Source organism: Thalassophryne amazonica, chromosome 7 (assembly GCF_902500255.1).
Source record: "Thalassophryne amazonica chromosome 7, fThaAma1.1, whole genome shotgun sequence".
Taxonomy (NCBI): Eukaryota; Metazoa; Chordata; class Actinopteri; order Batrachoidiformes; family Batrachoididae; genus Thalassophryne; species Thalassophryne amazonica.
Genome location: NC_047109.1, coordinates 65,409,632 through 65,436,207, shown reverse-complemented (window position 1 = coordinate 65,436,207; position 26,576 = coordinate 65,409,632). Strand labels below are relative to the sequence as shown.

The window sequence follows — 26,576 nt, the reverse complement described above, 5'->3', positions numbered from 1 at the left end:
TCTCCGGATCATGGTATCACATCCTCCTAAAACTGCTCACCCAATTGTTGTTTTTCTGGGCTTACTAAGTGTTATGATTTGTTGTACAATTCCTCTTGCTTGATCAATGGCTCAACGGATGATTTCCACCACAGTTGATGGCTTATTGCTGGACCGTTACTATATTGCGTTATTGCTATCGGATGCTGAATTATGTCACCCCATCCAGACGGGGAAAAATGATGGTTAAGTACACTGTCAAATTTTTGATGTTTCTACAATGATGATGTTGAGAATGTAAACATTAAAATTCGATAAACAGGGGAGAATAATGACAGATCTTTCTATATATCAGCAATATGATTATCAAATATTAATGTCTTTACTTTGATGTACTGTCTTTGATTCTGTTCTCTATTTTCATATATGCACATACGCATGTGTGAGAGTTCATGTACCATTACTCTTTTAATTAATCACTCATTGTCAAAGCAATCATATACACTGACCTGTTCAAGTAATCATTAAAACTGCTCACACGAAAGTGAACAGATGATCTTTGGCTTAGTGAATGTGCAGGCTGTTTTGCTAAAGCTATGTTTTTGCTAAGCACAGATGTGCGTCTTTAATTAACGGGTCAGCCTTGAGGCAAGAGCAGTGTGACCGGCACACTGGTTCAGGGCTGAACGTTGTTATCGGAGGACTAGGAGACTGGAGGATTAAAGCCATAACAGTTCATATCGAAGTGAGACCAGACTCTGTGTCTTTTCCTTGTTTTGTCCTATATGACTTTATTCAATAAATAAGAGAAGCTGATGGGATGGGCACTTCAGAGCAGCCAAGACGGTTGTTGGCGAGGGGTCACGCACATTTGCTCTCTCCTGATCAGGATAAAGAAGTTTAGTGTCTCCTGCGTGATTATTTTCTGTGTTAACTGAGTTGTTCTTTTCAGGTCCAACTCTGAACAACTCTGACACAGTAGCTGAGAGTGTACCGGAAACAATACTGAAAGTTATCAGTTAGCAGTAGCTTAGGATAAATTTTTCGGTGGATTATCGGTTTAGTGTTATAAAAGATAACTTTTTAGTTAGCTGATTAGCGGTTATTGAAGCTAACTTTTTGGTTAGCTGTGCCCACCGCTGCTATTGACAAATGTCTCCGGGTGTATCCTAACCAGAAATCCTGGATGACTAAAGCCCTGGTCCCACCGAATAATGAAGGATGAATAATGAGCCATGTAGCATGTTTTTTTTTTCAGTACAAGTCTAGTTATTCAACAAGCGTGTGAGAATAGTGGCTCTGAGAGGCTCTCAGAGACAGACTATTCAGCGAACAAGGCTCATCTCTGAGAATGGCGCTAATTTCAAGAAGTTAAAAATTTAGCACAACAGCATGGGGCACTTTGTGTACAAGGTACTATGAGGACAATCAAGGATTTTAGAGGCATGTTTGTAGGGAGGATGAGGCTGTTAAAAGCCCATTATCCAAGTACTTGGCGGCTACGAGGACAAGACAGGCTATTTTGGCTCAGCCCTCTTGCGCAGTTCGCCGTGACAATCACACCTGCTTTGTGCACTGGACATTATATATAAAATAATTATTTTGTAGCAGATTAATCATTTTCTGTCACACTTTGGCAGTTGAAACACCTCTAATTGCTTTTTGGAATTATAGAGGACTGTTTCATCTGGATCCTTTTTTTCCCCCCCTCTCTCTTTCTCGTGCGCTGAGGTGGAGAACATATTTGGAATAGCCTAAAAGGTGATTTGTAATGTTTTAATAGCTTGGTAAAACAGTTGCATGTTCATTCATTCTTTACAAGCAGCTGTAAAAGCATATTTATGATAGTTAACATCTTGTGGATGGATCAGATGAGCTCCTCGCTCCTGTGTGCGCACTGACGCAATGACTCGCACTCAAGACAGGCATTTATGCAGAACGCGAGTTCGCAAAAGAGCGATTTTACAGACACAAACACAAAGTTAAAAGTTGGATCAAGTTTGGTAAAACAGTTGCATGTTCATTCCTTCTTCATAAGCAGCTGTAAAATTATGTTTATGATAGATTTAACATCTTGCTATAATTGATCAGATGAGGCACACTCTGTGCATGCTGACGCAATGACTCACGGTCAAGACACACAGAACAACCTCAAAGAGCGATTTTGCAGACATTAACGGACAAACAGAAAGTTAAAAGTTGGATCACGGTGTCAAAATAACTGAACTGCCGAAGAAATAAAGCCAGCCAGAAGAAGCGCAGAGGCGACTGTCCGGAAACCAGTGGTTCGGTTCTAGCTGGTCTGGTATGGATGTGTTTTGTGTTGTTTTTTATTTTATTTTTTTTTTTTTTTGGGGGGGGGGGGGGGGGGGGGTGATCCACAGCAGCCACCTCATTGTGGTGTCTTTTTTTTTGGGGGGGGAGGGGGGTGTCACAGAGAGCTGGGTGAACACGCAGAAACTGCTCCATTTAATGACTCTGGAACACAGGTGAACAGCAGCCTGGCGCACGGATGCGCATACCGGCCGGACTGTAGAGGAGCGTGTTTTTTTGGACTGCGTTTAAAAAATGTGCTAACATCTTGAATGGATGCTGTGAATTGAAAACCCACACTTTAAAGGCACCAAGTGTGGGAGGGCTGGCGGTTTGGACCAAACTCATGCCTAAACGTGCACCAACGTTGCGTTACATGGCGCTACGTGGATTATATGTGGTTTGACGTGGATCAAATACGGTGACACAAGCCATTCGAGGCTGGACAGAGCTGAAATAACAGGTCGGCCATGGCTCACTAGAAGCTGATATGTGGCACGTGAGGTACAGAGAGGCACATAGAGGCTTCTTCACAGTGGATACGTGACAGCTTACGTGGATCATTCTTCGAATAATCACTGACACACCCACGCGTGGCTCATTATTCGGTGGGAACGAGGCTTAAGGAGGCGACGGTACTGCTGAGGTAATATGATGTTGCTATCAGGACTGGTGATGGAGCGCAGAACAGTGCAGCCAGATCCGACCCGAAGAAAGGCATCAGAGAGGCCAAGATGGCATGTAAGAGGAAGATTGAGCACCACTTTACCAACAACACACGTCAGGTGTGGCAGGGAGTCCAGCACCTCAAACTACAAATCCGGCAACACCACAATGACTGAGGGTGACGCTACGCTAGCAGAAGAGCTGAACCACTTTGTACACTTCGAGGTGAAAGGACCCGAGAGAGCCACAGCATGTCCAGCGCACTGCACACTGAGGGAGGTGAACCCCAGGAAGGCCGCTGGACCAGACAGTGTGACGGGAAGGATCCTCAGAGAGTGCGCAGACCAGCTCGCTGGGGTCTTCACAAAGATCTTCAATGAGTCACTGTCACAGTCTTTCAACTCATCATGCCTGAAGTCAACCACAATCATCCCATTGCCTAAACAGACCACCATCAGCAGTCTAAATAACTATCGACCAGTTGCTCTAACACCAGTGGCTATGAAGTGTTTTGAGAAACTGGTCCGACGCCCTGTCATGTCCTGCCTCCCACTCACATTCGACTCACTTCAGTTTTCATGCAGAGATAACAAATCAACAAAGGACACCATTGTCACAGCACTTCACACCACCATCTCCCATCTGGAACAGCAGGGGCACTAAGCCAGGCTGCTCTTTGTTGATTTTAGCTCTGCCTACATCACCATACTCCCAGACAAACTGACAGTAAAGCTTCTGGACATTATGGACTCCCATTTAACACCTGATGCTGTACAAGAGACTTTCTCTCCAACTGCATACAGAAAGTCAGAGTTGGTTCCCATCTCTCCACAGCCCTCAGCCTCAACATGAGCTCTCCACAGGGCTGTGTATTGAGTCCTCTTCTCTACACACTATACATTTATGACTGTGTCAGCACCCACCCAGATAACAAAGTCATTACATTTGCTATTGACACCACCTTAGTGGGGCTCATCACTAAAGGTAAAGAGAGAGTTTACAGGGAGAGGGTCCAGTGGCTGGTGGGGTGGTGTGCAGACAACAACCTGGTCTTCAACACCTCAAAGACAAATGAGCTAATTGTGGACTTCAAGAGGAGGAAGTCAGATCTGCAGCCCATCTACATAGATGGGGAGTGTGTGGAAAGGGTATCCAGCTTTCGGTTCCTGGGTGTGCACATGGATGCAGACCTCCAATGGCACTCAAACATCTCGGCGGTCGTAAAGAGGACCCAACAGCGAGTCCACTTACTGAGGAGCCTCAGGAGGATCAATCTGAAGAGGGAACTGCTGACCATCTGCAACCATTGGTCCATTGAGAGTGTGCTAATGTACTGCATCTCTGTGTGGTTCACTGGCTGTAGCATCGCACACAAAAAGGCAATACAGAGGATCATTAAGACAGCACAAAAAAAAAAAAAGAAAGAAAACCATTGACCAACCTCTCCCCTCCCTAGAAGACTTCTCCAGCACCCACTGTCTCAGAAGGGCACACAGCATTACAAGAAACAGCACATACTCAGGACATCATGTGTTTGAGCTGTTGCCCTCTAGCAGGCATTTCAGAATGCTAAGTGCAAGGACTAATAGACTGAGGGACAGTTTTTACTCCAGGGCCATAGCCATGATAAATGCAAACAGCTGACACAACCAGGTGTCATATAAGTGCAAATAAACGTGTACAACTTTTTTATACAACAAATGTGCAATAATTTTATAGAATGAACGTGTGCAATAATCTTTCTTACGTCAGAGATTTGTCTCTATGTTTTTATGCCTTCAATTTGTATATACTGAGTTTTTGATAATGCATGCCTTGATTAGTTATTAATTATTAAGCTGATTGTTTGTTTTTGCACGGAGGAGGAGGAGGTCTATGTCCCAATTTCATTGTGCTAATGTATCATCATCTCTCATTTTACTTTAACTTGTTGCTGAATGATAAAAAAAGGTCAAAGACACATTAGTCATTAGGATGTAAGCAAACAGTCCATTAGCTTCATGTGTTAAGTTTCTCATTCTACTCCATCTGAGTCCTCCTCATCCCCTCCCTTACCTCGCAGTGTGGCTGAGGTGTGTAGGCCTTTAGGCTCATGTTTTTGGATGGTCTTCAGGATGTCAGAGTCCAAGTTGAAAAGATCTCGCTGGTTCCGCCAGTAGTTGCCTGGAGAAACGAGGAGACAGCCATGCTCTGGCAGAACTGACTGCATCTGCCGTAACCCTGGAAGTAGGTCTGTTACTTGGAGACAGAATGTTTCCAGACTCTGGACTCCAAAGCTGATATTAGGATGGTAGGATCAGGTGACAAGATAGGAAGTAAAGAGGATAATATCCCATTAGTGAAGCAAAGAGCAAGGCAATACAAAAGAGGGACGGAGGAAAGAAAAAGGGAGATCAATAGGATTGGGGGGTAAGATAACAAGACACACAAAACAGGAGAGGAAAGGGGACAGAATAAGATAAAATAAATAAACAGAAAGAATTGTAATACAAGCACTGGTGGCCTTGGGAGCCACCAGGACCCTGTGATAAGCAACAAGAAACACAAGTAACATTACTGACTGTCTGTCTTTGATTTGTTTTGATCATTTTGCATGTTAAAACATGCCAACATGACCCAAAATAGTTGCTTCATTGGTCCACAGTTGTATCTACGAGAACCTAAAATTTCTGAGCTGAATAGGCAGTAGTTTTTCTGAATTTAGTTGTGGAAATTCTGTGGATCCACTCATCACCCAACTGACTCCAGTAAACCTATGCTAGTTTTGCTAACTGCAGAGAATATGTGGTTAAATGCCTACAATTGGGAAATCACACAATGTCTAATTCTTTAACAAACCAGTATATATGTTGCTTATCAACACTGCTATGAATGTCAAATTTGGTGAAAATGTGACAGATTACTCACACTGTATGTTAATCCTACACCTATGCAAATTAACCAGAATGGTTACTAGGGAAGAGAGCAAACAAAGTCTATCTGGAACACAGCAAGTATCTATATTATAAATCAGTTGACTAACTGTGCCCAAGAATACCTGAGTGATTTCCATCTCTAGCCTATAATTCATCAACATAACACACAGCAGTTGTGTTGTTCTGTTTGTTGTTTGTTAGATTAACAAAGCATGAACAGCACTTCTGCTACTGATGCAAATTCTCAATTGGAATAGAAGGAAATGTTCTCACAGTGAACAAATTTTCACTGAACTTTTATGCAAGTAAGAACCTTGATCCACAAATCTCTCCAACACACAAGGCAGTCTGACAATTGCCGAACAGTGTATCCCCCTGTCATTGTTAAAACACATAAATGGTTCATTGAAATCTCATTCCTCCTTTCAGCTTTATGTTATGCATTAGACACGTACCTGCCAGCGTGCACGTGGTTCCGGATCTCATCCAGCAGGTTAAAGACACGACTGAGCGGAGAACGAAACACATCTCCACAGCCACAAGACTGTTGTCCCATGGTGACACTGCAGCTTTCACCAACACCTGCTGGATGTAGGCAACTGGAGGGCCTTGGTACTACAACACACACACAAAGTACACAATAACACACAGAACCCATGACAAGCCAAACGCGCCACACAGATTTGCAAAAAGGAATGAACCAGGGAATTCAAGAAAATTGTAACAATACTTTGCTTATCTATATGATTATTCAGTTTAATATAATGTCAGAATGGAGTAAAAAGTTCCTGTCACATTTAAAACAGCTCAATGTGACATCTACAACTATAAATATAAAGCTTTAATTACACTTAAGTAAGAAAGTAAACAAACTGCATAGTTTTAGAAGCTCAGTAAGTAACAATTAGAGCTCTGTGCTGCAGCTCAAAAGATGATCCCTGGCCCCCAAGACTGCCATACTTGTGGCTTGCACTGTTTGTGAGTGAGGACACCTGAATTTGCAAAGTGGCCAATGTCTGTCAGTATAATTTACAAATAATATTTAAAAAAAGAGACATAAACAATACACGTTATCTCCCCTCAAAATGTTGATAATGTAGATCAATATTTTTTATGAAAATCCATAAGGTGGCCGTGGAAGCACAGACATCATATTATGATATTGTGTTTAGTTGATCATATAATGCATCAATAATATACAAAAAATTTCAATCATCTCCCTTTTATTATACTGGACTGAAATTATTTTTTCAGATTTTAGTCACCAAAGTGAGCAGGTTCCCTAAGTCCATGTTAAAATGTCCAACCTTAGAGCAGAAATAAGCATGCTTACAGCCTGGTACAATTAACGGATTTGGTCTCTATAGATAGCTTCTCCCTCCAGGACAACTGCACTGGGAGTGACTTTTTTTAAGCTATGTATAATTGGGGGTGTGGTCGCTTTGAGTGACAGTGGCTGAGCCGTTGCAGACTTACTGTGTCGGTAACTCCATGTCTGCTTGATGTACCTGCTAGCTATTGCAGAGGGCTGTGTGTGTTTAGTTTACAGCATTTTACAACAAACACCTGGAATGTTATGGCTTTTCTGAATCGACCACCCAATCTGTAAACACACTGGATCAAGTCTAGGGTAACATTCAAAAAGGCTTTAGAGTAAGACCTTTATCGCATCTGGGTTCAGTTCACATGTCCATGTTGCTGATTCCTGTGTACACCCCCTTCAGGAGGAAATGTAAGAACTGTGAAAATATGGCCATAGGGGGCACTACATCAGCTGCACGACTGTTTTGAGGGCACGGACTGGATTGTGTTTGAACATCAGAACCTGGAGGAGTACACCACATCTGTCCTGTCTTACATTAACTTCTGCATCAATAACGTCACTGTTGCTGAGTGGTGGGCACAGTTCTGCTAATCCGCTAACTATCGAAGCTAACCTTGTGTTAGCGGATTAGTTTTTCAGCTAACTTCAAAAACCATCAGCGAACCAATGAGCTTCCGATAAATTCAGTTCCAATAACTTTTAGATCACTAACGCTTTTTTTACATAGTAACTGTGGAAAAAAAAAAAAGAAGTCATTACCTTTTACAGCATACAGTGGTTCAACCGTGAGGCCGATGTCCTCAAAAGGAAGGCAGGTTTGACTTATGGTTTTGATTTATAAACCAAATTAATCCAGGTAATTTAATGACATTAATGTCACTTGTACAAAGTGAAAATATAACACATATGTTTTAATTTTAAAATAATGCACTAATTCTGAAATTTTGAACATATAAACACACACAGATGCCAAACTGAGCCTGCAATCACTGATTCGTTGATTCATTTAACTAAAACAAAACTTAACGTGTGTGTTGGTTTATACAAATAAATGTGCATTTATAAAATGTCCTTTTTTTTCCATTTGTTAAAAAAGGTATTTGCAAAACTGAAAATTCTGTTTAAGTTGTGATTCAGCCAGGCAGCAACAACCGTGTAACAACCAGGCACCATTCACACTGCCATCCAGTAGATGACAGTGTTCTATGCATTTTGAACCATCTACTAGATGGCATATAACATACTGGCATATTATGCTGTTTACTTTTTTACTCTTACTATGCTTTGCAATCTTTTAATTAATTTTATTTTGTTTTCTGAATTGTTTTGTGTGAAGCGCCTTGAGGTGACTCTGTTGTGATTTGGCGCTAAAGTGAATAAACTGAATTGAAATTGAGGATCAGTTTACCCATAATGCATTTTGGCATCTGTGTGTGTTAATATGTTCAAAACTTCAGCATTAGTGAATTATTTTAAAATAAAAAGATGTGTGTTATATTCTCACTTTGTACAAATGACAGACTTGACATTAATGTAGTTAAACTATCTGGATTAATTTGGTTTATAAATCAAAGTCAAACCTGCTTTCCTTTTCAAGACGTCTGCTTCACGACTGGACCACTGTATGCTGTCAAGGTAAATGACGCTTCCCTACAGCAGTGGGCAGGGCCCACAAAGACAGAAGAGCTGGCTGCATTTGTGATCACCTTTGATTCTATCAGAAGCGTTGGCAGTGTTTAAACTCAAAATCGGCTTGTCAGTATGACAGGGTTTTCTATATATCAGCAATATGATTATCAATATTAATGTCTTTACTTTGATGTACTGTCTTTGATTCTGTTCTCTATTTTCATATATACATATACGCATGTGTGAGAGTTCATGTACCATTACTCTTTTAATTAATCACTCATTGTCAAAGCAATCATATACACTGAACTGTTCAAGTAATCATTAAAACTGCTCACACAGGAAAGTGAACAGACGATCTTTGGCTTAGTGAATGTGCAGGCTGTTTTGCTAAAACTATGTTTTTGCTAAGCGCAGATGTGCGTCTTTAATTAACGGGTCAGCCTTGAGACAAGAGCGGTGTGCACCAGCACACTGGTTCAGGGCTGAACGTTTTTTGTTTTTTTTTTGCCTCCTTGCTCTCGGCCGAGACAGTCGCATTTTTCTCTTCTCCCTCCCTCCTTATCTTTCCTGCTTCTGTGGCGTGTTGTCTGTGAGGCTGCCAGCTTTGCTCTTCTGGAAACAGCAAAAATGGATCTGTTAAAGTGGTCTCTGAACACAATTGACAGTATTTTTTCTACAAGACACTCGGGAGCGGAGGACCCGACCTGTCCTGCCGGGACACATGATGGGTTACGTGATGGACAGTTGGAGGAAATGGCAGGTCATGTGCCTTTACACGCTGTCTGTGGAGGTTAGGGTTAGAAGATGTCGAAGATGTGTATATATTTGGCATGGTGGTGACCGGGTTCCTGCTGTGTGGAGTGGGCATAGTGCTCGTTTACCGGAAAATTAAGAAAGTGGAAGCGGCAATAATTGGCCCGTCCAGGCTACCCCACATGATTGATTCGATTGGAAGGGCAGTGTCAGCTCAGTCAGCGGGTGTTAACCGCGTGCTGGAAACCATCTCTGGAAGGATGACTGCACTGGAAAACCGCACTGATCCTCAGTAATGACCACATCTCCTCTCCTAATTCAGATGTATTGGAAGCCACTCTGTCTCAGACTGTGGAATCTTTCAGGCATCTGCTAATCTGGATTTTCATTCGGCTTCCCAAAACACAGCTGCACTTCAAGGCCGCTGTGATAAAAACCTCCTGGAGAAGAACAACGCTCATGCCTCACTCTCCCTGGTCTTCCCCCGCCCTCAGCTTCTCCAGCTCTGACGTTGACTGTGGAGAGTGGACTGTTCAGGGCTGGGCCCTTCCTCCCTCCAGAACGGACGAACAAGGCCGCTGATGGCGCCTAAAGGCGGCCTCCGGGTGTTCTGTCTGATAACTGGAGTCTTACAAATCTTGGTCGTCGTCTCTAGTCCTGTTGTTGTGTGTGATCATTGTTCATTGTGCTGATGGGTTTTTCATGCATTGCTGCTGCATGATTCAATGCAGCAGCAATGAAGGTTTTTCTTTCCCACGTTTTACCTTGTGTGTGCTTTTTTATGTGTTCATGTACCGGGCCGGCTTATGTGTGTTATTTGTGTGTCGTCTGTCGTCATGAGGACGGTCATGGTTTGCTCAGCCCTGCTGTTGACCTAAGGCAGGACATACATCTGGAGCTGGTCCCCGGGCGCCTAAAGGCGACTTCTGCTCCTAACTGGCAATTAAGATGGGTTAAATGCAGTAAACACATTTCATTGTGCAGGAAACATGTTCCTTTGTGCATATGACAATAAAATTCTTTTGAATCCTTTGAACATTGTTATCGGAGGACTAGGAGACTGGAGGATTAAAGCCATAACAGTTTTCATATTGACGTGAGACCAGACTCTGTCTTTTCCTTGTTTTGTCTTATATGCTTGTATGTAACTTTATTCAATAAGTAAGAGAGGCTGATGGGCTGGGCCCTTCAGAGCGGCCGAGACAGTTGTTGGCGAGGGGTCACGCTCCTCATCAGGAAAAAAAAATTCAGTGTCTCCTGCATGATTATTTTCTGTGTTAACTGAGTTGTTCTTTTCAGGTCCAACTCTGAATAACTCTGACATCTTGGTCCTTCGAGAGCTGGGTAACAATAGACCAGACAGCCATCGGCCCGTGACGGAGGACCCCCGTGGAGACCGCAGCCGTGGCCCGGAAACCAGTTCCTGCAGACCCTTTTCCGGGGGACGGGTCTCCTCCCTGACGGGTCGACGCTTACCGCGGTGAAGGCATTCGAATTCAGCGGCAGAGTTTGATCACGGGTGAGAACTGAATTTCTTTACGTGCACGTGTGCTCGTGTGGCTGGGACCACCGCGAGGGAAAAAAACCCCGTAATGTTTTTTGGTTCGTCTCTTGGCTTAAACACTGTAAGGTGTGAGGCAAAAGCCTGGCTGTAAAGCGTTAAATTTTACTTACTGGTAAAAAAGACAAAAAGGAAAATCAGGTGGTACAGTGGTGCCATGCACGTGCTCCGTGCTCGTTTCATTCCCGCTGTGTCAGAGACCTGATGTGGGCTGTCAGCTCCGTGTTGAGCCAACAGCAATTTACAATTGGGGAAAAAAAAAGAAGCAAGAGACAACTAAAGCCCACTTTCGGGTCCGGAACAGCGCGTAAAAAAAAAAAAAAAAAACTGTACAGTGTTAGGTCGGTGAAACTTCGGTGGATGAGCCGTAAAATTCTGATAAAAACCGGTTGAAGCAGAAGCGTGATAACAGCGGAGCTAAAACATGATAACAGCTGAAGTGCGGCGGTGTGAATGTGTTTATATGAATGAGAATGTGCACAACTGAATCGCGGGGGCCTGACACCAGTTTAACCCACTGGCAGAAACGAAGCCCTGACGGTGAAGTAAACATGTAAACATTCTATATGCACCACACCTGTTTGCAAGCCTATGAGTCTGAAAAGAAGCCCTAAGCAAGGTCAACCACCTCTCAGAGGTCGAAGTGGTGACACTTTTCAGGCTGATCGGCGACCAAACAGTGAAAAAGAACAACAACCTGTTCATTTAGATCTCCCTATGAGATAACTCCACGATCAGCTAAAATGGGCAAAAGTGTTGTTCTCACAGCCAACATGACACACAGTCAAATGATGTTAGGTACATGGAGACAAAAGATCCAGCATCACCTGAACACTTAAAAATGTGGCGAGAGACAGTTAACTTCTTGGGAAAATTAATTAAACTCCACAACAAAGTCATTGATACCATAAAAGAGAACACCAGTGATTTTACAAAAAGGCAAGAGATGTGGAGTGAAAAATACACCAGACCATGCTTTTGCACCGAACACAGCAGTTTTTAAACCTGCCGGAGCAGTCATAATGATGTGTGAGGAAGAAGTGTATTTTGTAGGAAAGGGCAAAGGTAGCGCCGCAGAGCGGCCAGAGGCACAGCCCATGGGCGTGAGATAAAGAGGATTGGCATGCTGGAAGTGGGGAAAATGGACACTTTGTGCATGAATGTACACACTAGCAAAGATAAGGAGTCCTCTGTTTTCAACATGAATTTGTTTATGCACAAATAAGGTTGCATTCTTTCTTTTCTAGAAGATTATACTTGTCAATTTTTCCTTACTTTTATTCTGTTGTCGTTATATAGATAGATTGTGTGTAATTATTGTGAATCGTTTTAGATAAAACAGTCAAGGTCACAGTTGCTGGCTCAACATTTTAAAGTGTGGAGTTAGATTGTGAGAAATAAGTGCACATTAATCAATTTTGTACGTGTATATGCGTGTGAGTTGGTGACCAGGGTAAAAGATAGAGTATTTTGAGGGAGAATTCTGAAATAGATCTGTTGATGAAATAAAACTTTTAGCTTGTTAAGATGATAACTCAAAGACAATAAATACTATCATCTTCCTACTTTCCATATTGAATGATCATGTAACTGGGATGAAGTGGTTAAAATATGGTTGATTTTGTACACTGATAAGGTGTAAAAGTTGGTTAGTTTGCCTACTTAACAGATTTTAAGTAAAGCTAATCAAGATTATATTTCAGTAGAGTGATTAATGATTGGATTTATTGTTGTGTGATATATTTTGTGTGGTGTTGGTTTGAAATTTGTGTGGGTTGATTCTTTTGTCTGGGGAGAAAGAAAAAATTCAGACTGACATTGTAGTATTTGGCCAATCTTGCCTCAGTAATCATGAATGAGCTACTGTGGAGTGACAATTAGATCAATGAGTTCCAGCGGGTATTCATTGTCTGGAAACAGGCTCATGTAGGCAATGAAGACTTTGGGTTATAAAACATTTCTATGAATCAGTTCCCCAGTATACATATTAAATACTGCTAAAAGATTAAAAATTGTTGATTGACTGATCCACTAATTTTTGATGGCACATAACAGACAGAAGGGAGCAGTGGTTGTGGTAGATTCTCTGAGGACTATTAAAAACTGTGTGAGACTGTGATTGCATACCCGGTTCTTGACCTCCAGGCCCCAAACAGCCTGACAGAAGGTTGGCGAAAGAAAGAGAAAAAAAAAAAAGTCTCCTATCAGTCACTGTAATTAATAGTTCCGTTGAGTTTACGGTCTACATGTGTGTATAATATGTTGGTGTAATGACACAGGTCTTTTTGGACCTGTGGACGTTTTTGGGTTTTTATTTGAGAAGAGTTGGGTTATTTTGCTTGTTTGTTGTAGCAGTTGTGGGATTTTGTTCCTGGTCTTGGAGGAGAGCGTGTATACACACAGCTGCTGAGGGAAGCTCTAAATGCTCACTTCCCTCCTCCTCTCCTCTCCCTGCCGCTCCACACCCCACAACTTGAGAAATTGAGAAACACTGCAGCAATGTTTTTGTGCTTTAACACATGAAATACAGGGGTTTTACATGTAATTGCTTACATGTAATTGTACTAGTGTTTTAAAAGTGTTTGTACTGTTAATTTAGAGAGATATTTATTGATGTAATCAATTCCAGCTTTAATGTTGTTTTGCATTACGTTGCATTGACTTTACCAAATACATTCAGTGTTCTATTTTTTGAAGCGGTTTGTTTTGGAAACAAAGTGTAATTTATCACTCCAGCCGAAGAGCAGAGCAGAAGGTTGTACAGTGTGTGAACAGTAAAACGGTTGATTATTGTAACATGTTTATAGAGCTCCTGTTAGAGCATTAATGTTGGTGAGGTGAATTGACAGCAATGTAGAAGCAACAAATAATAATAACTCAATATTTTGATCATCCTGTGTTTTGAGAATAATGTGAACTCTCATGAGATGCAACTAACCCTGCTGCAAATCAAACAAGAAGCTGCAGGCTTTCATAAAGCATTGATGACCAATGAGTGCTTATTAATTATTATTGATGTATGCAGATTAAGTTAGGCCTTAAAGGATAGAGATTGTTGGACAACTTTTCACATGATTATTGTCCATCCTGACCCATAGTTATTCCTGCGAACCAAACATTGTTTATGTATCTGATTCTGTCATTTTTCTATTTATTATTGGTGTTTAAGCATTGATTAATCCAACAGTTCTATTCTGGGATAAATTGCTAAAAGATACTTCAATTCACTTTCAATGATCCTGCATGTTTGATGTTCTGTGCAATTAAAACTTTTGACATGACACCTCTTAATGGGTGTTCCCCACCCCTTGGAACCCCTGCCCAGTATGGAAGGCTGCGAGCCCATGACGGGTAAGATCCCATCTTAAACCCTGGGACAACCTAAGGCAGGCCAGTCACGGATTACTCGACCTTGTCTCTGTGATGCTGCTTACTCACTAGGACATGAGGATATGGCACTGGGGTTACTGTGGGTGGGGTAAAATTTTGCCCGTATGCTACATGGTAGGCAGTGTATTGATCTAAGTGGAGTATTGGATCATTGTCGGGAATTGAAGTGTCCTATTAAGATTGGCCTGCACCGTAAGTAATCGATATTAATCAATGCTTATCAATTCATCCAATCAATCAACTTTTACAAATGAATTGCGTCACACATCCACCAAACCGCTGATGGTGTGGTATGCCTGATCCTCAGACAGACCAATGCTTTTCAAGTGGGGAGCGTCTTATAGTCATGGACATGTCACGTTTCTACGGTTGGGATGGTTGGACTGGTCAATAATCATTTTGTGACGTTTGGATTGTCAGGCATATGCAAAACATTACTGCAGAGCATGTTTAATTTGTGCAAAGCACAACCCGCAGGGTAATGAGAGACACAAAACGAGGGAAATTTCCAATCCCTCAATACCCGTTTCAAACGATCCATATGGATTTTAATGAATTGAACCAATGTGAAGGGAAGAAATATTGCCTAGTATTGATTGATGCATATAGCAAACGGGTAGAGGTGCTCCGCGTTAAACATGCAGATACTGTGACAGTTGCAAAGATAATTTGTACAGACATAATCCCAAGACATGGGATACCTGAAACCAATGTACAGTGATAATGGTACACATTTTGTAAATAAAATCATCCAACATTGACAGAACATTTGAAAATAAATGCAAAAACACATTGTGCTTACCATCCTCAAAGTGGAGGTTTAGTGGAAAGAACAAGTGGAACAATTAAAAATAAGCTCAGAAAATGCATGGAAAAAATGGGGAAAAAACTGGGGTTATTGTTTGGATTTGGTGAAACTGTATATGCATATAACACCCAGCTCAGAGACTGGCCTTATGCCATTTGAAATTTTGTATGGCAGGCCCTACAGAAAAACAGATTTACAGAAAACAGCTGGGCCTGATACTGAGGATGAGAGATTAGTTGATTACATGAGACGAGTATTGTCCCATAAGAACGTTATACATTCTGACACGATACCAGACACTCCCATTTCTGTGCAGGGCCCTGAGAATCAAATCCGATTGGCGACTGGTGCTAATAAAGACTATAAGAGAAAGAACTGGTCATCTCCGAGGTGAGAAGGTCCATTCCAAGTGCTGCTAACCACCCCCACTGCAGTGAAAGTTGCAGAGAGGTCATCTTGGATGCATCTATCCCACTGCAAAAGACAAAGATACCTGAAAGATCCCGAACAAGGGGAGCGGCACTGTAACAGTGTCGGCTGATGGCCTATGGGTCCAGCAACAGCTTGAAGCGCGTCATAACAGAGACAGAGAGTGACCAGAAGTAAACAAAGACAAAGACCAAAGGTTGACGCAGATACAACGCCCTAAGCCGATCCAGGGTCCTGAAGCAGATGAGTAACCAGCTATAACCGAGGAGAGGCCTGTCAACTTGAACCAGGATCAGGAGCAGATGTACTACAAGCTTGAAATAGAGCACTGAAGCAGACGTGACCAGAGCAGGAGGAAGAAGCAGATGAAACTGCATCTTTGAGAATGGGAACCAAGACAATCCCGTTCTATTCCTGTGCACCTGTGTTTTGAAGAAAAACGTCAAGAACAGGGCACAGGACAGAGTACATGACACATTATTTTACTTCCAATTGCAGCATGCTTTACACATACTGACGATGTACAGATTTATGCACTACAGCTGAAGGGAAATAACATAAAAAGAGTTCCTGATTCCCTCAGTCCCTTGATGAACTCAACTGAGACTGTGAACTGTCACCTTTAGCCCCTAAGTCCAGAACTGTTAAACTAAACTTTGAACTGACACCAAAGAAAGAAGCTTTAGTAAAGCAAACAATTACAGAATTGCCAAACCATTAACATATATTTTTAATAAATCATTTCAAACTGGAACTGTCCCAAATGGTATGAAAGAAGCAAAAGTGATACCTTTATTCAAATCTGGTGACAAGCATCTTTTTACTAACTACAGGCCTGTGTCTTTCTACTGTCATAATTTTCAAAGATATTAGAAAAACTTTACAATAACAGATTGGATAAATTTATTGAACGACACAACTTGCTTAATGATAGTCAATATGGGTTTAGATGCAACAGAAGAGATTAATAACATGTGGACCAAAGGTAAATAGTGACAGGATTACTTGTTGACTTTAAAAAGGCTTTTAACACAATCAATCACAAGATATTATTTCAAAAGATGGAGCTTTATGGGATCAGAGGAGGGCTTTGAATTGGATTAAAAGCTATTTACAAAACAGGAATCAATTTGTTAAACTTCGGGACTGATGTTCTTCATATCTGGACATCGTGTGTGGAGTTCCTCAGGTTCTGTCTTGGCAACAAGTTATTCATATTGTATTCAATGATTTATGTAAAGTCTCGGATCTATTTAGAGCAGTCTCTTTGCAGATGATACAAACTTATTTTGTTCAGGAGATAATTGCAACAATTATTAGATGATCTGGGATCAGAAATGATAAAGTTGAAGAGATGGTTCGATATGAACAAACTGTCACTAAATTGGTCTAAAAACTAAAATAATGTTATTTGGAAACCATAAAAAAGATGAACAAATACAGTTGAACATACAGGGGGTAAACATAGAACCTGTTAAAGAGAACAAGTTGTTAGGTGTGATCATCGATGACAGAATCAACATAGTCAAAAGAAAGTATCAAAAAGTACGGCAATGTTAAGCAGGGTAAAGCACATTCTTGATGATAAAGCACTACATACTCTGTACTGCACATTGATTGCACCTTACTTGACTTATGGTGCTGACGTATGGGGCAATAACTACAAAACTACAGTACACCCATTATTCACCTTCAAAAAACAGCATTAAGAATAATTCATAATGCAGGTTATCGGGATCATACCAATCCACTGCTTAGTAAATCAAAGATTTAAAACTTCATGACATGATTTCATTTAAGACTGTTCAGTTGATGTATAAAGTAAAAAAAAAAAAATAAGCAAGTACCTCTCAGAATTCAAGGATATTTTATGCAAAGAGAAGGAATATATAATTTAAGGGGTTGTATCATTTTAAAATTGCGGGCACAAGGATGACCAGGAAATGCTTCTGTGTCTCTATTTGTGGCCCAAATAAATGGAATAAGCTACCTGAGAAACTCCAACGATGTCCAAATATCAATCAGTTTAAATATTTATACAAAGAAATGGTGTTCGACGGATATGTATCTGATGGAAAACGTTGAATTGTGTTGTATGATGAATGTGCTTCATTTAAATTCTTACTATTGAATGTACTGGGGTAACTAGAACGAAATAGGAGCTGTTTTCTTGTTTTTTCTTCCTGTAACTTTTGTTTTATTTTATTTTTATTTTGTTGTACTGATTTTGTAGTCGTAAATGAGTGTTTGTTTTTTGCATTGGTGCATAATAAATTCAAATTCAAATTAACTGCGGCCTCGGGAGGAGTGTGTGCCATGGTGGGTGAGAGTTGTTGCACTTTTATTCCTGACAACGACAACAATGGGGGGTCCATTAGCTTGGCTATTCAAAATTTGATGTTATTGAGGCGCACTGTGAGTATAGACTTTATTACGAACAGTAGCTGGACCTCATGGCTCTTCTCCGGATCATGGTATCACATCCTCCTAAAACTGCTCACCCAATTGTTGTTTTTCTGGGCTTACTAAGTGTTATGATTTGTTGTACAATTCCTCTTGCTTGATCAATGGCTCAACGGATGATTTCCACCACAGTTGATGGCTTATTGCTGGACCGTTACTATATTGCGTTATTGCTATCGGATGCTGAATTATGTCACCCCATCCAGACGGGGAAAAATGATGGTTAAGTACACTGTCAAATTTTGATGTTTCTACAATGATGATGTTGAGAATGTAAACATTAAAATTCGATAAACAGGGGAGAATAATGACAGATCTTTCTATATATCAGCAATATGATTATCAAATATTAATGTCTTTACTTTGATGTACTGTCTTTGATTCTGTTCTCTATTTTCATATATGCACATACGCATGTGTGAGAGTTCATGTACCATTACTCTTTTAATTAATCACTCATTGTCAAAGCAATCATATACACTGACCTGTTCAAGTAATCATTAAAACTGCTCACACGAAAGTGAACAGATGATCTTTGGCTTAGTGAATGTGCAGGCTGTTTTGCTAAAGCTATGTTTTTGCTAAGCACAGATGTGCGTCTTTAATTAACGGGTCAGCCTTGAGGCAAGAGCAGTGTGACCGGCACACTGGTTCAGGGCTGAACGTTGTTATCGGAGGACTAGGAGACTGGAGGATTAAAGCCATAACAGTTCATATCGAAGTGAGACCAGACTCTGTGTCTTTTCCTTGTTTTGTCCTATATGACTTTATTCAATAAATAAGAGAAGCTGATGGGATGGGCACTTCAGAGCAGCCAAGACGGTTGTTGGCGAGGGGTCACGCACATTTGCTCTCTCCTGATCAGGATAAAGAAGTTTAGTGTCTCCTGCGTGATTATTTTCTGTGTTAACTGAGTTGTTCTTTTCAGGTCCAACTCTGAACAACTCTGACACAGTAGCTGAGAGTGTACCGGAAACAATACTGAAAGTTATCAGTTAGCAGTAGCTTAGGATAAATTTTTCGGTGGATTATCGGTTTAGTGTTATAAAAGATAACTTTTTAGTTAGCTGATTAGCGGTTATTGAAGCTAACTTTTTGGTTAGCTGTGCCCACCGCTGCTATTGACAAATGTCTCCGGGTGTATCCTAACCAGAAATCCTGGATGACTAAAGCCCTGGTCCCACCGAATAATGAAGGATGAATAATGAGCCATGTAGCATGTTTTTTTTTCAGTACAAGTCTAGTTATTCAACAAGCGTGTGAGAATAGTGGCTCTGAGAGGCTCTCAGAGACAGACTATTCAGCGAACAAGGCTCATCTCTGAGAATGGCGCTAATTTCAAGAAGTTAAAAATTTAGCACAACAGCATGGGGCACTTTGTGTACAAGGTACTATGAGGACAATCAAGGATTTTAGAGGCATGTTTGTAGGGAGGATGAGGCTGTTAAAAGCCCATTATCCAAGTACTTGGCGGCTACGAGGACAAGACAGGCTATTTTGGCTCAGCCCTCTTGCGCAGTTCGCCGTGACAATCACACCTGCTTTGTGCACTGGACATTATATATAAAATAATTATTTTGTAGCAGATTAATCATTTTCTGTCACACTTTGGCAGTTGAAACACCTCTAATTGCTTTTTGGAATTATAGAGGACTGTTTCATCTGGATCCTTTTTTTCCCCCCCTCTCTCTTTCTCGTGCGCTGAGGTGGAGAACATATTTGGAATAGCCTAAAAGGTGATTTGTAATGTTTTAATAGCTTGGTAAAACAGTTGCATGTTCATTCATTCTTTACAAGCAGCTGTAAAAGCATATTTATGATAGTTAACATCTTGTGGATGGATCAGATGAGCTCCTCGCTCCTGTGTGCGCACTGACGCAATGACTCGCACTCAAGACAGGCATTTATGCAGAACGCGAGTTCGCAAAAGAGCGATTTTACAGACACAAACACAAAGTTAAAAGTTGGATCAAGTTTGGTAAAACAGTTGCATGTTCATTCCTTCTTCATAAGCAGCTGTAAAATTATGTTTATGATAGATTTAACATCTTGCTATAATTGATCAGATGAGGCACACTCTGTGCATGCTGACGCAATGACTCACGGTCAAGACACACAGAACAACCTCAAAGAGCGATTTTGCAGACATTAACGGACAAACAGAAAGTTAAAAGTTGGATCACGGTGTCAAAATAACTGAACTGCCGAAGAAATAAAGCCAGCCAGAAGAAGCGCAGAGGCGACTGTCCGGAAACCAGTGGTTCGGTTCTAGCTGGTCTGGTATGGATGTGTTTTGTGTTGTTTTTTATTTTATTTTTTTTTTTTTTTGGGGGGGGGGGGGGGGGGGGGGGGGGGGGGTGATCCACAGCAGCCACCTCATTGTGGTGTCTTTTTTTTGGGGGGGGAGGGGGGTGTCACAGAGAGCTGGGTGAACACGCAGAAACTGCTCCATTTAATGACTCTGGAACACAGGTGAACAGCAGCCTGGCGCACGGATGCGCATACCGGCCGGACTGTAGAGAAGCGTGTTTTTTTGGACTGCGTTTAAAAAATGTGCTAACATCTTGAATGGATGCTGTGAATTGAAAACCCACACTTTAAAGGCACCAAGTGTGGGAGGGCTGGCGGTTTGGACCAAACTCATGCCTAAACGTGCACCAACGTTGCGTTACATGGCGCTACGTGGATTATATGTGGTTTGACGTGGATCAAATACGGTGACACAAGCCATTCGAGGCTGGACAGAGCTGAAATAACAGGTCGGCCATGGCTCACTAGAAGCTGATATGTGGCACGTGAGGTACAGAGAGGCACATAGAGGCTTCTTCACAGTGGATACGTGACAGCTTACGTGGATCATTCTTCGAATAATCACTGACACACCCACGCGTGGCTCATTATTCGGTGGGAACGAGGCTTAAGGAGGCGACGGTACTGCTGAGGTAATATGATGTTGCTATCAGGACTGGTGATGGAGCGCAGAACAGTGCAGCCAGATCCGACCCGAAGAAAGGCATCAGAGAGGCCAAGATGGCATGTAAGAGGAAGATTGAGCACCACTTTACCAACAACACACGTCAGGTGTGGCAGGGAGTCCAGCACCTCAAACTACAAATCCGGCAACACCACAATGACTGAGGGTGACGCTACGCTAGCAGAAGAGCTGAACCACTTTGTACACTTCGAGGTGAAAGGACCCGAGAGAGCCACAGCATGTCCAGCGCACTGCACACTGAGGGAGGTGAACCCCAGGAAGGCCGCTGGACCAGACAGTGTGACGGGAAGGATCCTCAGAGAGTGCGCAGACCAGCTCGCTGGGGTCTTCACAAAGATCTTCAATGAGTCACTGTCACAGTCTTTCAACTCATCATGCCTGAAGTCAACCACAATCATCCCATTGCCTAAACAGACCACCATCAGCAGTCTAAATAACTATCGACCAGTTGCTCTAACACCAGTGGCTATGAAGTGTTTTGAGAAACTGGTCCGACGCCCTGTCATGTCCTGCCTCCCACTCACATTCGACTCACTTCAGTTTTCATGCAGAGATAACAAATCAACAAAGGACACCATTGTCACAGCACTTCACACCACCATCTCCCATCTGGAACAGCAGGGGCACTAAGCCAGGCTGCTCTTTGTTGATTTTAGCTCTGCCTACATCACCATACTCCCAGACAAACTGACAGTAAAGCTTCTGGACATTATGGACTCCCATTTAACACCTGATGCTGTACAAGAGACTTTCTCTCCAACTGCATACAGAAAGTCAGAGTTGGTTCCCATCTCTCCACAGCCCTCAGCCTCAACATGAGCTCTCCACAGGGCTGTGTATTGAGTCCTCTTCTCTACACACTATACATTTATGACTGTGTCAGCACCCACCCAGATAACAAAGTCATTACATTTGCTATTGACACCACCTTAGTGGGGCTCATCACTAAAGGTAAAGAGAGAGTTTACAGGGAGAGGGTCCAGTGGCTGGTGGGGTGGTGTGCAGACAACAACCTGGTCTTCAACACCTCAAAGACAAATGAGCTAATTGTGGACTTCAAGAGGAGGAAGTCAGATCTGCAGCCCATCTACATAGATGGGGAGTGTGTGGAAAGGGTATCCAGCTTTCGGTTCCTGGGTGTGCACATGGATGCAGACCTCCAATGGCACTCAAACATCTCGGCGGTCGTAAAGAGGACCCAACAGCGAGTCCACTTACTGAGGAGCCTCAGGAGGATCAATCTGAAGAGGGAACTGCTGACCATCTGCAACCATTGGTCCATTGAGAGTGTGCTAATGTACTGCATCTCTGTGTGGTTCACTGGCTGTAGCATCGCACACAAAAAGGCAATACAGAGGATCATTAAGACAGCACAAAAAAAAAAAAGAAAGAAAACCATTGACCAACCTCTCCCCTCCCTAGAAGACTTCTCCAGCACCCACTGTCTCAGAAGGGCACACAGCATTACAAGAAACAGCACATACTCAGGACATCATGTGTTTGAGCTGTTGCCCTCTAGCAGGCATTTCAGAATGCTAAGTGCAAGGACTAATAGACTGAGGGACAGTTTTTACTCCAGGGCCATAGCCATGATAAATGCAAACAGCTGACACAACCAGGTGTCATATAAGTGCAAATAAACGTGTACAACTTTTTTATACAACAAATGTGCAATAATTTTTATAGAATGAACGTGTGCAATAATCTTTCTTACGTCAGAGATTTGTCTCTATGTTTTTATGCCTTCAATTTGTATATACTGAGTTTTTGATAAATGCATGCCTTGATTAGTTATTAATTATTAAGCTGATTGTTTGTTTTTGCACGGAGGAGGAGGAGGTCTATGTCCCAATTTCATTGTGCTAATGTATCATCATCTCTCATTTTACTTTAACTTGTTGCTGAATGATAAAAAAAGGTCAAAGACACATTAGTCATTAGGATGTAAGCAAACAGTCCATTAGCTTCATGTGTTAAGTTTCTCATTCTACTCCATCTGAGTCCTCCTCATCCCCTCCCTTACCTCGCAGTGTGGCTGAGGTGTGTAGGCCTTTAGGCTCATGTTTTTGGATGGTCTTCAGGATGTCAGAGTCCAAGTTGAAAAGATCTCGCTGGTTCCGCCAGTAGTTGCCTGGAGAAACGAGGAGACAGCCATGCTCTGGCAGAACTGACTGCATCTGCCGTAACCCTGGAAGTAGGTCTGTTACTTGGAGACAGAATGTTTCCAGACTCTGGACTCCAAAGCTGATATTAGGATGGTAGGATCAGGTGACAAGATAGGAAGTAAAGAGGATAATATCCCATTAGTGAAGCAAAGAGCAAGGCAATACAAAAGAGGGACGGAGGAAAGAAAAAAGGGAGATCAATAGGATTGGGGGGTAAGATAACAAGACACACAAAACAGGAGAGGAAAGGGGACAGAATAAGATAAAATAAATAAACAGAAAGAATTGTAATACAAGCACTGGTGGCCTTGGGAGCCACCAGGACCCTGTGATAAGCAACAAGAAAACACAAGTAACATTACTGACTGTCTGTCTTTGATTTGTTTTGATCATTTTGCATGTTAAAACATGCCAACATGACCCAAAATAGTTGCTTCATTGGTCCACAGTTGTATCTACGAGAACCTAAAATTTCTGAGCTGAATAGGCAGTAGTTTTTCTGAATTTAGTTGTGGAAATTCTGTGGATCCACTCATCACCCAACTGACTCCAGTAAACCTATGCTAGTTTTGCTAACTGCAGAGAATATGTGGTTAAATGCCTACAATTGGGAAATCACACAATGTCTAATTCTTTAACAAAACCAGTATATATGTTGCTTATCAACACTGCTATGAATGTCAAATTTGGTGAAAATGTGACAGATTACTCACACTGTATGTTAATCCTACACCTATGCAAATTAACCAGAATGGTTACTAGGGAAGAGAGCAAACAAAGTCTATCTGGAACACAGCAAGTATCTAATATTATAAATCAGTTGACTAACTGTGCCCAAGAATACCTGAGTGATTTCCATCTCTAGCCTATAATTCATCAACATAACACACAGCAGTTGTGTTGTTCTGTTTGTTGTTTGTTAGATTAACAAAGCATGAACAGCACTTCTGCTACTGATGCAAATTCTCAATTGGAATAGAAGGAAATGTTCTCACAGTGAACAAATTTTCACTGAACTTTTATGCAAGTAAGAACCTTGATCCACAAATCTCTCCAACACACAAGGCAGTCTGACAATTGCCGAACAGTGTATCCCCCTGTCATTGTTAAAACACATAAATGGTTCATTGAAATCTCATTCCTCCTTTCAGCTTTATGTTATGCATTAGACACGTACCTGCCAGCGTGCACGTGGTTCCGGATCTCATCCAGCAGGTTAAAGACACGACTGAGCGGAGAACGAAACACATCCACAGCCACAAGACTGTTGTCCCATGGTGACACTGCAGCTTTCACCAACACCTGCTGGATGTAGGCAACTGGAGGGCCTTGGTACTACAACACACACACAAAGTACACATAACACACAGAACCCATGACAAGCCAAACGCGCCACACAGATTTGCAAAAAGGAATGAACCAGGGAATTCAAGAAAATTTGTAACAATACTTTGCTTATCTATATGATTATTCAGTTTAATATAATGTCAGAATGGAGTAAAAAGTTCCTGTCACATTTAAAACAGCTCAATGTGACATCTACAAACTATAAATATAAAGCTTTAATTACACTTAAGTAAGAAAGTAAACAAACTGCATAGTTTTAGAAGCTCAGTAAGTAACAATTAGAGCTCTGTGCTGCAGCTCAAAAGATGATCCCTGGCCCCCAAGACTGCCATACTTGTGGCTTGCACTGTTTGTGATGAGACACCTGAATTTGCAAAGTGGCCAATGTCTGTCAGTATAATTTACAAATAATATTTAAAAAAAGAGACATAAACAATACACGTTATCTCCCCTCAAAAATGTTGATAATGTAGATCAATATTTTTTATGAAAATCCATAAGGTGGCCGTGGAAGCACAGACATCATATTATGATATTGTGTTTAGTTGATCATATAATGCATCAATAATATACAAAAATTTCAATCATCTCCCTTTTATTATACTGGACTGAAATTATTTTCCTTCATGCACAGTTACATATTGGTGTGTTACCACTGTATGAACTTTCAATGAAATCCACTAAGTAGGAGTGCTTACATGGTTATGGCATTAATTAACACAATTCTTTCCCATCGAAGATAGACCTGAGACCAGAATTATTTTCCTTCATACACATCTTCATGTGTTGCGCTACCATTATGTGAAGTTTCATTGAAATTTATAATGAATTTATCTTAAGAGGTGATGTGTTTCCAAGATTCATGGACTGATGGACATGATGATTCCTAAATCCTGAAAATTTTTGTTTGTGGGGGGGTATAACCATGCAATTATACCCCCTAGGATTATATGAGGATCCCTGCTTCAAATACCCGTCAGACCAGAAAATCCCGAAGGGACCATGGGCAAGGTCCTAAATCCCAATTGCTCCTGGTGTGCAGTTGAGCACCTTGCACGGCAACACACAATCATTGGGGAGAGGGAGAGGGAGGGAGAGAGAGAGAGAGACAGAGAACCAATACAGAAATGTAGCATACCATCATATAATAGTTAAATAGTTAACAGCCATGTCTCCCAATTAAACAACTCAATCTTTCAGCAAAGGGTCTTGCAGTTTTTAACCATCAGTTCAAAGCAACAACCTACCAGTTTGAAAAAGCTACATTTGGTGAATGTAGCTATTTTTAATCCATCAAGGCTAATTATGAGTGCATACTGCAAAATATGTGCATTTTTGTGAGGGTTCTTTCTGTTCCTACCCAGTCAGGCTGTTCTCCAAGTTCTCCCCGGGGCTCATGGGAAGGGACACTATAGTCACGTACCCCTGTGGTGAACTCAACAGGACCTGTCCCAGGTAACGGAAGACTCAATAATGGATAACTGGGAGAAAAACAGATATTGACCATAACAGTAAGACTTAGTGAACCTGCAAACATATGCCAAATACAATGGTTTCAAACTATATAAAATTTAAGGAGTCAACATTTGGTTATCTAACAAAGATAATCATGTCCTGAAAAAAAGAGTAAACATAAATTGACAGATTAATTTGATATATATCAATTAATATACTTTATTGCGGACTCAACTACATAGCATAATAACAATACGTACGGGTCCATAGACTCTTTAAGAATTAAGAAAAAAAAAACAAACCACACACACACATATATACACATACACATATATATACACACACACATATACATACACATATACATATATATATATATAT

The 26,576-nt window shown here is 41.4% G+C and overlaps 1 protein-coding gene across 1 annotated transcript in view; it reads right to left on the bottom strand.

Annotated features, from left to right (window-relative positions):
- Positions 1 to 26,576, bottom strand: part of scap (SREBF chaperone) — a 96,069-nt gene that overhangs the window by 64,317 nt on the left and 5,176 nt on the right. The window contains 3 exon segments of the mRNA XM_034174359.1: positions 23,252 to 23,472; positions 24,571 to 24,728; positions 26,101 to 26,221. Of these exon segments, the coding sequence (XP_034030250.1) occupies positions 23,252 to 23,472; positions 24,571 to 24,728; positions 26,101 to 26,221 (500 nt within the window).